Source organism: Falco rusticolus, chromosome 2, assembly GCF_015220075.1.
Source record: "Falco rusticolus isolate bFalRus1 chromosome 2, bFalRus1.pri, whole genome shotgun sequence".
In the NCBI taxonomy this organism is placed as follows: Eukaryota; Metazoa; Chordata; class Aves; order Falconiformes; family Falconidae; genus Falco; species Falco rusticolus.
The window spans coordinates 4072379-4084832 of record NC_051188.1 but is presented as its reverse complement, the minus strand read 5'-3'; the positions used below and the strand labels follow the sequence as shown (position 1 = coordinate 4084832).

At 46.4% G+C, this 12454-nt stretch overlaps 1 protein-coding gene across 3 annotated transcripts in view; it reads left to right on the top strand.

The window, feature by feature from the left end:
- Positions 1–12454, top strand: part of GDPD4 (glycerophosphodiester phosphodiesterase domain containing 4) — a 37748-nt gene that overhangs the window by 10766 nt on the left and 14528 nt on the right. For 2 of the 3 annotated variants that reach the window (XM_037376434.1, XM_037376433.1), the window contains 4 exons: positions 3530–3738; positions 4361–4464; positions 5519–5612; positions 11293–11352. In XM_037376434.1, coding sequence (XP_037232331.1) covers positions 3556–3738; positions 4361–4464; positions 5519–5612; positions 11293–11352 — 441 coding nt within the window. In that variant the 5' untranslated portion in view covers positions 3530–3555. Of the gene's footprint in view, positions 1–3529; positions 3739–4360; positions 4465–5518; positions 5613–11292; positions 11353–12454 lie in introns of those variants that run through there. The other variant, XM_037376435.1, reaches the window with a different exon arrangement.

Genomic DNA, 12454 nt, shown 5'->3' with positions numbered 1-12454 from the left:
TTTGGGGTCAGCTCTTGGACAAGGTGTCCCCTTTGAGCGCTGAGGGCTCTGAGGTCTGAGCCCGTGATGAATGCCTAGCCCTGGACTGGCATCCCAAAGAAAAGGAAAGGGGTGGCACCAAGTTCATAGTGGCTTCCTTCTGCTGTTTGTGCTGTTCCTACTGTATTGTCCCCTGTATGTTCAAACACTGCATTGCATCAAGAGCTCCAGCCGTACCTTCTCCTGCTGGTGGCAACAGCCGTCAAAGCCCTAAGCTTATGAAATCCTCTCAAAGTAACAAGACTGTAACTTCAATGTAGCATAACTGGGGTAGCTAAGAGCAATTGGCCTGTAATGACCATCTACCTCCTCAGTAGTCCAGATAGTCTTGTGCAGCCCAACGTATCTCCATTTACTTGAGTGTAGATATGTCAGAAAGTATCTGTGCTTAACCAGATGACATGTGAGTCCAGGCTTATTGCCTCTGTGGGGTGCTTTGGCCCTTTTCAGGCTGCAGAGGAGCAGCTGGGTGAGGTAGCTCTGTCCTTTGGGGCATAGGAGAGGAGAGAAAAGGTCTCTGGGAAGAAAAGGGGCAGGGCAGGGGAAGAGAAATGGATGGATAGGGCACCGGCAGAAGCCAGAACCCAAAGCAAGGGACAGGTTATGGTCTTTGACGCTGAGAGGTCTGACTGCCATAGTAGTACTGCTAAACATCTTGGACAACAGGGTCATTGGGGATTCAGGGGATGCCAGACACAAAGGTTTTTTGCTCTTGTTTCACCAGCCTGAAGTTTTTGGGAGGCCCACTTGGAGGTGGTAGTGGAAAGGAGGCTGTGTTCTTCTCTTCCTCCTTCCCCAGCCTCCTCTGAGATGAAGGGTGCCTTCCCCAACAACCCCTGGGCTTGGAGAGGTGACTTGTGTGGAAAGACCAAGGCAGAAGTTAACAAAATTCTTTATTATAATGATGTTAGAAGTGCTTTGATGCATAAAGCTGAAAACACCTTTCCCTTGCTGCTGGGGGTGAGCCAGGGTGAATTATTTCAGCCTTCAGAAGGCTGAGGCCAGACCATGTTTGACACATGAGAGAAACTGAATGCTGCAAGGATCCAGTGGCCTGTGCTATGGGTGGACAGGTCTACCCTGGAGAAACTGAGGGCTGTTCACCAAGTCCTGTTACAGCCACCGTGTGCCAAAACGCATGGGAAACGTAAGGAAAATCCCAATTAACGGGTGACTGTGGACTCCATACAAGGATACTCTGAGGAGAGGAAAACATGAACTACAAGGAAAGACGGGAAAATCTGGGATTGTTCAGGCTAGAGAAGGCTTAAGGGGAGAGATCCAAATGTGAATACATGAAGTATGTAACAGAGGAAAAGTTTAAGCTGTTCTCTATACCCACCATGAACAGGGTGTGAAGTAATGTGCTTAAACTGTACTACAGAAGACCAGACACTGGGACACGGGGACACATACGCACGCATACCCCTACACACCAACTTTTAATAGTAAAGCTAGTTAGGTAGCTTGTCCTGGGAGCTGGTGGGATCTCCATCACTGGCAATTTTCATGAGGGGTAGACTAAGACCTAGACTTAACACCTGACATGCTGCTGGATCCAGCCAGATGGAGTGGACAGTGTTTCGAGGTCTCAGTAATCTCTGTTCTGTCAGATCCTGTGTGCTCATAAGCACATACTGATGTGTGAGCCTCGTGCCTACACCAGGACTGCGAGTAACAAACCCCATGGCCCACTGCCAGCAAAACTAATGGGTTTGGTCTGGTGTCCGGAATTCCTGTTGCTGAAGGAGAAGGGCTGGGCAAAAACAGGTGCTGTGGTTTGGTGAGAGGGGAACTCGTGGTTTAAGGAACCTTATAGGAGGTAACAAATACTGCGACCCCGTGGCACATGACACCCTTCTGGTGAGAGCTCTGAAGGGTCAAATATATTCAAAAGACGTGGCTGGAGTAACTTGGTAATTGCTGGGTTTATGCCAGGCATACTTTAGGCCAGCTAATGAAGACAGCCAGATCAGCTGTGGCCAGCATTGCTCACCGGTGGCATAATGCCCACATCCCCCCATCCGTGCTCTGGGTAATTTAAGAGCAGGATCACCATCTTGCCACATGAGATCGGCATCAATTTTTTACTATGGGGTGACCTGCTGGTGCCAAGATCCGATACTGCTGAGCTTCTGGGAGGGCTTGACCCCACCGTATCTAAGAGTGTGTGACTGCCCTGGGTGGGCAGACATGTCTGTCTCAGGAGTGCATGGCACGCTTGGGCACCGCTTAATTAGTAGTGGTCAAAACTCCTTTTGTTTCACTTCCATCTGGTCTCCTTGCACTCCAGCTTCCAATAGGCTGGGACATTTGGAAAGGGTACAGGGGATGCATAATTTCATTTTTAACTTGTGTCTTATGTCTCCATTTTATTTTTGCTTTCTGCAAACTGATCCGTTTTTTGGAAGTGTCAGTTTGCAAGGATTTATCCACAGATTTCTGCAAAGACATGCTGGGCTCTGAGTTATTTGCAAACAATTTATGTGTGCATTTCATCCATCTGTATAGTGCAGCAAATTGTTCATTCTTGTTCTTAAATGACTGTTATTACATCAGATAAATCAGTGAAATTGGGAGTCCTAAGCTACAAATTTGCAGCAGACATGCCTGGATTTGAACATGGTTGGTATGGACTCAAGGATACGATGGCACTTTTTAATGCAACAGAAAAATATCTCTGGCTGTCTCTGTACTTTAAAGAGGTGCTGGGCAATGATGTTTCTCTGTATACCCACACAAGAATGTTTTCCTTGCAGTATGGACAGTGCCCTGCTGGGTGAAGGGCTTTTTGCTGGCACAAGCCCCTGTGCTATTTGCTTCACTGTTAACTACATCGGTTGCAATTTACCACCAAGTTCTTTGTCTAAAATCTTGATTATGAAGACATCTCCTATGTGTGCATCTCTACAGCTACTCTTTCTACCCTTGAGAAACTCTGCCAAATAAAGCTATTTCAATCAGGAAATAATTTTTATTTAAGACATCAGTCTGTACAGTGCTACAGTTTTGCCAGGATAAGAGAGCTGTGTACTTGGAAGGTTTTAGTCCCTTTCCTGCATGAGCTGGTTAAACTGATAGCAGGTTACAGACAGGTCACGGTGATGTTGAATTAATTTCCATGGCTAAGCCTAGGCTCAGGTTCATTGGCATAATTCGAGAATCTGCATGGAGTGCTTAAGTTAGTGATTTCATTTCCCAGAGCTCTCCGTATAGTCAAAAGGAGGCAGAGGTTCCCTCAGAGGGGATTCAGAACACCTATGTTACAACCAGGAGCACCACTGACTGCTGAGGGGACATGCAATGACAATGCTTTTGTTAGACATCTCACTTAGGTATATAAAATCAGGTGGGGTGTCCTCAGCACTCCTTCCTGCTGGTCTCAGCATCCTCTTGAGAAAGCTTCCTCTCTTTTTCCTGATATGACAATCTTACCTGAAAGAAAAGGAGGGTTTACTGCCTCCCCATAAAACTTGTGGTCTTTTTTCAGAAGGAAGATGAGATAAAGCCACTGAGATGGAGGCTAGTTCCACCAGCCTCAAGAGGCTCAAGTTTGGGAAGCTGAGGGTGGTACGTCGGCGCTTACTACAGAGGTATGAGCATCAGCCCTTCATCTCCTGCCTGGCTGGTTTCTACAGCTGCCGGTGGAAGCGGTACCAGCGCAGAAGGACCGAGCCTGGGAAATGCTGCTGCAAGACGGTAAGTCAGCTCAAAACCAGCACAGACATTGATTTCTCTGTAGGGACAGGTCAGCCCAAGCTGACAAGTGGTTGATGTTGTGGGTCAAGGGCATCCCTGCCCAACATCATTTGGAACCCACTGAGCTCTGCTGGGTTCTTAGATTTTGCTCAAAGTGCTTGATGTATTGCTGTGTTTCTGCAGCAAGCTTAGTTTGTCTGTGCCACCATGCAGCTGACAAATATGTGGTGGCAGGAAAAAAACCTTACACCAAACCCTTCTGGCCAGGGAAACAGCTCAAAGCCATGGGATCAAATTGGAGAAGTAAAATTTGGGATGGATGTGCAGTAAGAAATGCAAAGAGGGCTGGTGCATAGTGCGATTCCCTCTCATGTGAGGTGGTTAAAACCTGTATGTGAACTCATGAGACCTGTTTTCCCTGAAAATAACTACTGCAGAGTATGCTTTTGAGGACATTCCCCTGGTCACAGGGGGTAGGGAGGGAAGTCCTCTCCATATCTACTTGAGGAAGTCCAACACCAAGCCATGTGTTTTAGGGACAACCTAAAAGGATCTGCCATTTGCTCTGACTGCTTTGGGATAGGCAAAGCTCTGACCACTTGTCCTTCCTCTCCCTCTGCAGCGGGAATGCGTGTTTTTCCCATTGCTTGTTGGAGCTTTCTGCTTTTCTCTGGTCTTTCTGTACATGTGGGGTGAAGCAAAAAATGACTACAATAACTTTGACTGGTAAGTACCATCTTTTCCTCCTCTCCCACTCCTTGGGCAGGCCACTAGGCTGGCTGGGAAGAGATGAACACCCTCCCCAGCAGCTGTGCTGCAGCAGGACCCTTGAGCCATAAGCCAAAGATTTGGCTCTTTAAACTCTTGGTTACAGCATCCCAATTGACTGTCCACTGAGTCCAAAGGTGATGAGGCTATGTCCTTTGCTGGGCTACAATTTTTAGGTGTAAGTGTGTATTTGGGAGAAAGGAGAGAATCATCATCCCAAAAATTGTGAGTGAAGGGTACTAAATAGCTCTTTCCTTTCCTTCTCTGAGTCTTTTTTTCCACCCCTGCTCCCTCTGAAGAAATGTCGTGGCTGGCATCAGAGGCATTGCACCAGCTATCTCACTGCAAGACAAGTGCATGTTCCCAGGCTCAAAAGTAAGAAATAACCAGCAGGGATTTATGTGGATCCTTTCTTTCTGCAGTACTCGGGCAACAGTTATGCAAATCTGGCCCCTAAAATTAAACAGCTCAAATGTTATGGGGAGGAAAGGTGTCATAATCTTATTCATCCCTATTGAGCCTTCAGGTAAAAAGCAAAGCTTCCCTCTCTCTCCCCTTGGGCGATCCCTCTGCAGCTTCTCCAGCTTTCTCGTGTTTTCTGCTTCAAAACCTGACTCAAATCTCCTTTTTGCTGCGGTGCCTGACACGACCACATGCAGACAAGGTGGGCTGTGGGCCTGTCATGGCATCTTAGCGTTTCTCCCAGGCTGCCTTGTCTGCAGCAAAGTGCTGTGCCTTAGAGTCAGGCTGGGAGCTCTCTGGAGCCAGCCCATCGGTTTGGTCCTGTGCTTTACCACCCCAGCACACTGGGGTGTTAGTCTGGAGGTTAATGCAAGCATGGATTTGGGGAATGAGGCTCTTAACCGCTTTTGCGTGTCACAGGGTAGATTTCCTCCCTCCCTCTTTGTTTTATTGCTCTGAAAACATCAAAACTTCAAGGAACAAGGCTGTGGTTCGCCTCTAGTCTATGTGCTAAACACAAACACTGTTAAACCATTTTATTGCTTTTTAGGTATAACTATGGGAACCTGGGCTTCTGGTTCCTCTGGTCTCTTGTTCTCCTGATCGTGGCTGTAATCTTGTTCACGTACATCACGCTGTTATTGGTAAGTAACGCTCCTTGTAAGCCAACCAGGATTCGAAGTCCTAAAAAATAAACATAGGAGTGGCTTTAATGAGTCAGACCAAAGCTCAGCCTAGCCCCACATACGATCCTTACACATTGGATACCTGGGGAAGATGGGGAACACGATGAGCGTTGGTGACTTTCTCCCCACGCCCACCTGCAGATCACCAATTTCAGCTTGGGTGTCTCTGAGCCAGGTGTAGTTTCTGTGATTTCTCTCTATGCTTTCCCTTTGATGAATGTGTCCAGTCTCTCCTTGAAGGAAAGCCAAGCCATCAGTGGCTGGATATAGGTTTAGGAGAAGCTAGAGCTGTTGCTTTGGCAGCAGGGAAGTATGGGACACTATGTTAGCAGTGGTGGTATGCCATCAAAGCGGAATAGTTCCTCGAATCCTGAATAAAAGGCTCATCAGGAGAAGGGTAAAATTATCACTGAAGCTGCCTTGAATCACTCCGCTTTGCTGGAGGGTTTCTCTCCAGGTAGAGACTAGAGATGTGGTCACAAAATGCTGTTGAAGTTTATGCCCAAAGAGGCAACATTCCTGAAATCTTCACTTTTCCAAATCCGTGATCTGCTGTCTGCTTTGGTTACTGGAAACACACCAAAAGCAAGCATTTCCTAAAGTTTCTACCTACTCATCCTTTTCCTCTGTCCTTTCCCTCATAGGGACACCAACCCACCCACCCCCCACCCACCCCCCAAATAAAGACAGCTCTGCACTTCTTGTTTCCACCTTCTGCATCCAGAGCTATAGGCTAAGAAATCAGTTTAACTCCAGGGACTGAAATCCATGTTCAGTCTCATGCCTGCTTCATCTTCCGTTCTGAAATGCCAGGTGCTGAGGGTGAGGTTATGGCTTTGACTCACCTCTGTGACCAAGACAACCAGCTTTTATCATCAATTCCTGCTGTTCTTATCCATTCCCTGGCATGTCATCATATAGTCAATCTGTGAATTGCTCATGGCAGGGAATCTCTTTTTTGCTTTGTTCATGCAGTGTGTAACACAGTATGTTTCTGAGGTCCTTTGTCCCTGCTGAAGTACAAATAAATAGTGATTTACCCTTGTGCCAGCAATAAAAACCCCAAGTGATAAATAAGGCAGCTGCTTGGCTATGCCCACAGTGATCAACAGCATCATAAAAGCTGTGGACTAACTGAGCTCTGAATAGGACAAGTAATATTTAATTGCAAAGGTTTTGTGACACCCTGGTGACTCCAGGGCTTGACATCTATTATTCAGCAAAGCCTACTGGGCAATCCATGGAGAAGTGTGGGTGGTTTGGTGATTACAGTGCTACTCTGGGCAACTCAGAGCTTTGCCAGAGGTGCCCAAGGGAGATGGATCCCTCTGAGATCATACCTCAGCAGGCTGTGGATCTGGAGTCAACCTCAGGATCAGACTAAGCCATCACAGCACATGCTGGAAATGAGCTTTACAGGATTTCCTGGGTTTGAGGAGCCTGAAGACCCCTGGGGCTGGTGGGTCATGCCCTCTCTGGATCCAAGCATCAGCCAGTGTCCAAGCAGTGGGCTTTCTTAGAGGAGCTGCATGTCTTTGGCAGTGTGAACATGATGACTGGAAGCTATCAGGGTGGGTGATGGACAAAGTAAAGCTAGAAAGGAAGACGGTGAACATGAGGCAAAATTGGTGTCCTACAGGGTTCAGTTCATTCTTGATACAACTCTTCATTGTATAAACACATCCTCATCTTCCTCCTCTCAGCAGCTCAGTTCTTTCTAACAAGGCTGATGGCATTTGCCTTCCTCAGGAGGGTGAACACAGGCAAACCTGAAAGAATACAAGTAGTTTGGATGCTATCAGACAAGTCCTACAAAAGAAACACTTCAGAGGTTCCTCTGCTCTGGGGACAGCCCCTGCAGTGACGGTCCATTTGCTCCTTGCTTTCATGAAGCTGTTAGGTCACCCACCCAAAGCTGTTGGGTATGTCTAAGGGCACTTGCCCTGCTTGATTGCATCATTGTGTCACTGTGTCTTATCTGGCAAGACTGCCGCACACATATTTGTTGAGCAGTGGGCACTGGGAGGCATGAGGCCCCACATCATCAGAGCTGTTACCTCAATAGGATTAGGTCTTGAAGGAAAGGGGAGCAAGGAAAATTATCACCACCACCACTCATGCTCCCACTATCTCAAAACACGTGGGGTCACATAACAGTCACAAGCCTGCATGCAGGGTCTTGCGGTGATAACTGTGGATCAGCAATGCTCATCCCAGAACGGCTTCTTTCAGAGGACTCTGCCAGGAATCACCTTGCCCATCACTGTTTGCAGAGCTCCACTGCCACAACGTCTGGCCTTTCACTGTAGCCTTGGATGAACCACCCAGCAAAACACTAGGAGCCTCACAGGCTAGTAAGTGCAACTCAGCCCTTCCTCATCTAGATAAATTTATCAGTGTGCGTACTCTGTGATAGCTGGATCACTCTAATACATTTCAGAAAACTGATGTCCAAATAGGTTTCCCCACAATGAATCACATCCCATGTTCTGGTTGAACAGTGCTGGATGAAGACTGTCGCCTTACCTGTTACAGGAAGGACTGGAGACGTTCACCCAGGCAGTGTTTCCTTGTGACATTTTCCACCAGCAGCCTGTCACATCAGAAAACTGAGCACCCTAATGCCCTTGTTGGAGCAGAAAGATTTTATAACAACCAGGGGCTGGGCTGGTTTGGCTTTTTTTTTGTGAGCACCATACCCTCTTCCTTAATGATGGCACCCAACTGGAGCCCGCAAGCCTGCTTCCATGACCTTATTGTGAACCACTGAAGCAAACACTCTTCTGCCCACAGGCCACCAGCAGCTGAACAAAATGCTGCATAAAAAAGCACTTGCTGTCTGTACAAAGACGCTCTGCATCCGCATGCGTCATTGTAATTTCTTCAGACAATCAGTTTCAATTAATTCAATTGTTATCACTCCCCAAGACAATTTTCTCACCCCCATTAGAGCTAAAAGGTTAAGCCGAGGGGTCTAATTGCAGGACCATTCATGCTCAGTGGAGAAGAAAAAAAAACTTTTCTTGTTCAGTCTTTCAGACACTAACAGATAATACTTTCCTCTCTGCAGTTTAACCATGTTCGTGCTGAGGGTTTTGGGGAGGTGACTCATGACTGTACGAAGTGAAGAGGTTCAGATATGTTGTGGCCTCTCCATTCGCATATTAAGAGAGAGCTCAAAATAGTACGTTGGCACTGAAGTCCAAAAAGTGATGCCTCCATCCCTGAGAGACTAGGGTACCAGACAAGTTCTGAATTGCTGCATTTTTACCAGAAGGTGAATGTAAGGAGCTGAAATTTTGCTGTTGTGAACATCTAAGTGAGCAGATACTTCAGGTGAGCTGAGCATCTAAGTGCCTGCCTCCATGTCTTTGTGGTGGTAGGTTCAGAGCTTGCCTAAGCCTCACCAGCAGTATTGAGATAAGTACCAGGTCACTCCTGTGCTGAAGTAGAGTGAGGTTAAGCATGAATTGTCCATCCTTCTGCAGCCTAACCTTGTGGTCAGTGCACCCACCCAGGAAGAGGGAGACAGAGATGCAACCCTCCTTGCAGCGAATCCATCTCTTGGTATGCCTTAAGCATCCCTTAATTACCACTTTGCAGGCAGATGGTGGAGAGGAGACACTTCTGCACCTCACACTAAAGAAGACAAGAATGCAAGTGTTGGAGGCTGTAAGAGGGTCTGACAAGAGGGTTCTAGCCTCAGCAGTACTAGTCAGAAACGTGCTGCTCACCCAAGCCCACATGTCTGGGTGCTTGTGTCAGACAATCCCAGGAAATGTGTGGAAGCAGTCTGGAGGAGAGGGACCTGCTGGTGTTGGTTGTCCTAGGTGCAACCGCATGGGACATTGCTAAAGGCAACTGCTCTGTGTGGAAGAGCATGTTGGACAGGTCCTGAGGCAGCTTTTGAGGAGCAGGACGAAGTGAGGTGATTGTGGCTTAAGGTGTTAAGCTTCAGGTGTGCACATCACATCAGGTCCATCAAGATGTGTTCTCCTACAGTGACCAGCACTGCAATTTCAGGTGTTCCTTCTTCACCCTCTGAGGATGAAACCGGGGAATTATTCTTCTTGTAAACTGATAATGAGATGTTGTTTCCATCCATAAAAATGGGTTCACCCTCCAATGGCATTCCTAGATATGATGCAACATTCATATGAAAGTTGTATTGCAGTAGCAGGGAAAAGTCCAGTTGAGCATGGTCTGTGAGATAAGTGTTTGGTTGTACCTTAGCCAAGGACCAGGTCTTTGTATAACATTGCTGGCAGAAAAGGGACAAAGTGCCGTTTTTCTTCCTTTTTCTGAAGTAGCTTATTTAAATGGGCCTGGCTTAAGATCTTTAGCAGTAATTCAGTTCTCTCTGAGCTGCTCTTTGAACACAGTTACTCATCATGTCCTGGCTGCAGGATTTGATCAAAGGAGGCTAACATGTCAAGAAGCATTTAAAAGTTGATCTATATTCTCTGCTGAGCTTATAACTTGCTTCTAATTAGCATGATCCTGTAAAGAGAGTGTGTTTTTAGCTGGATGGGAAACAGATTACATTGCCCTGGAGTTCTATTTCAGGAAAGAAGAGCCCCTTCCCCTAAATCTATATGTCCTGTTTTAGTACAATCCCACTGTGCTACAGTCTTTAGGGACCTGTAGCATAAATGATCCTTCTCAGTGGAACACTGATGTCTACTAACAGAAACTTTTCTCTAAACTCTGGTATCTGGTGATACTGGTCCCCAAATTATTCCTTACACTGCTTGGGAAGCTTGCCCCAGGCACTTGGATTCCTGAGCATAGACCTGTGTGTTTTCACAGCAGCGAGGTACTTCTCCTGCTGAGATTCATCACCAGGTTCACTGGTGGTTTGGGCCTGGGACAACTTCAAAAAACCACTCCATCGGAGTCATGGACTGGCTTTCCTCACCCTTTGCTTCCTGGCGTTCAAGGCTTTTCAGGTTGTCCCCTGCCCTGGCTGGGGCTTGAGCCATGTCTCACAGGACGACCACCACCACCACCCCCGGCACCAAGGGCTCCAACTTGCTGTCAGGAGGGAAGAAATGTGCCAGCCATCAAAAATGAGAGTCTTGTCATCTCCAAGGCACTTTTCCCTGTTCTGAGATGTGTCTGCCTCTTGCGTTTCCTGCGAGTGCTCTGGAAGTGTTCTCCTTTGTTGCCTGCTCTGTATTTTTGTGGTGCTTTGGAGGCTTGTTTTTAATTCCCTGACCTCTCTCCCATGGTCGATATGCCTCTAATTCCAACAATTGCACAGAAAATAAGCAAGGTTAGTGCTGTGCTGGTTCATACCATAGCAGTTGAACGTGGCCACCGTTCCTCTTTCAGACTTTGTACTCACAAAGAAAAATCACTGAAAGTGTGTACCCCAAAGAGCCTCATTATCTGTTACCCATGAAAGGGCTTTGATCCTGCAGGGCAGCCTTGATACGTGGTTGGCCATTTCAGAAGCATTTTTACTACAGCAATAGACACTTCTCTTCATACACCTGTCTTGCTAACAGCCTTGACATTGTGCAGGAAGACCTAGTGTAAAGTGACTTCCCAATGCAAAAATAATTCCAGGAGTACCTCAGTGAACACACTTCATCATCTTCTACCAGGATGCAAACAATGTCTTCTTGATTTCCAGGTCCTAGCGATGTGTTTGCTTGCAGAAGGCCAGCAGCTGTACCTACACTGGAGTCACAAGGTGGGATGAGCCAGGGCTTTCTTGGTAACTCTAACACATGCTTTAAATTAATTGAGTCTGTGGTGCTTTCCTGCATGAAAAACATCTTAGATTTATGAGAGAGGAGGAGGAGATGGAAGAGGTTAATCTTAGGAGGCTTTAGATGCCTATAAGAGCGATATTTCCACCTGAGCTGATCACCTAAACTCCCTTTGCAGTCAGTGGAGGTAAATGAATCCTCTGAGGATGCAGTTCATCCAGCTGCTCATAGACATCTACATTAAAATGAGATGAATCACAGTTCAAAAAAAGCATGTTTTCCCCCCACTGACTCTAAAAGAAGCCTGCAGTGATTCATTCAGGTGAAGTCTATATTTGACAGGCCTATATGTGGTAACATGAAGACAAAAGCAAAATTTTCGTGAGAAGCACTGCATAATTTTCTGTAGCAGACTCCAGCAGCAGCGAAAAAATTGGCTGCAATCTCTTCAGAAGAGAAAGTGGCTTTCCCAAGGAATCCTGGTGCCTTAAGCCTTTTGGTCTTTGAGTAGTTTGGGAAATGCCATGTGGAGTTTTGAAGGTGCAGAAACAAATCTTTGGAGAACTGTTGCTGCAAAATGATGCATTAGTATCACCTTCCTTAAGAAATTCTTGAGGCTATATGAGGCATTTTAAAAATGAGCCTCTAGCCATGCAGTTTAGAATGTAATGTGATTGTGAATCTCACAGTAGGAGGGAATAGCTGAACATGCAGATACTTGATCCTGTGTTTCTTCATTTAAATAATGAAAACACAGACACCCTTACTATTGGAAACCGACTTACAGAAGAACCAGAAAGATGTAGAACAATTTATATATAAAAAACCCAACAATAATTGAGACTGCATCCTTGCGTGGAACAGATTAGGAATGGATTATTAAGGTGTTGATCTGTAGGATCCCCCTGAAGAATGGTTAAGGCCTTGGTCCAATTTCTACTTGCTCTTAGTTCTCAGCAGATAGATGATGTACAAAGAAGAGCCTGCCGTCACCACTGTGCTGGTACCAAACTGAGCAAGAAGCCAAAGAATAGACTGAGCTACCTCCTCACTTTTTTGGCTAAAATCATGTCTTAATTATGG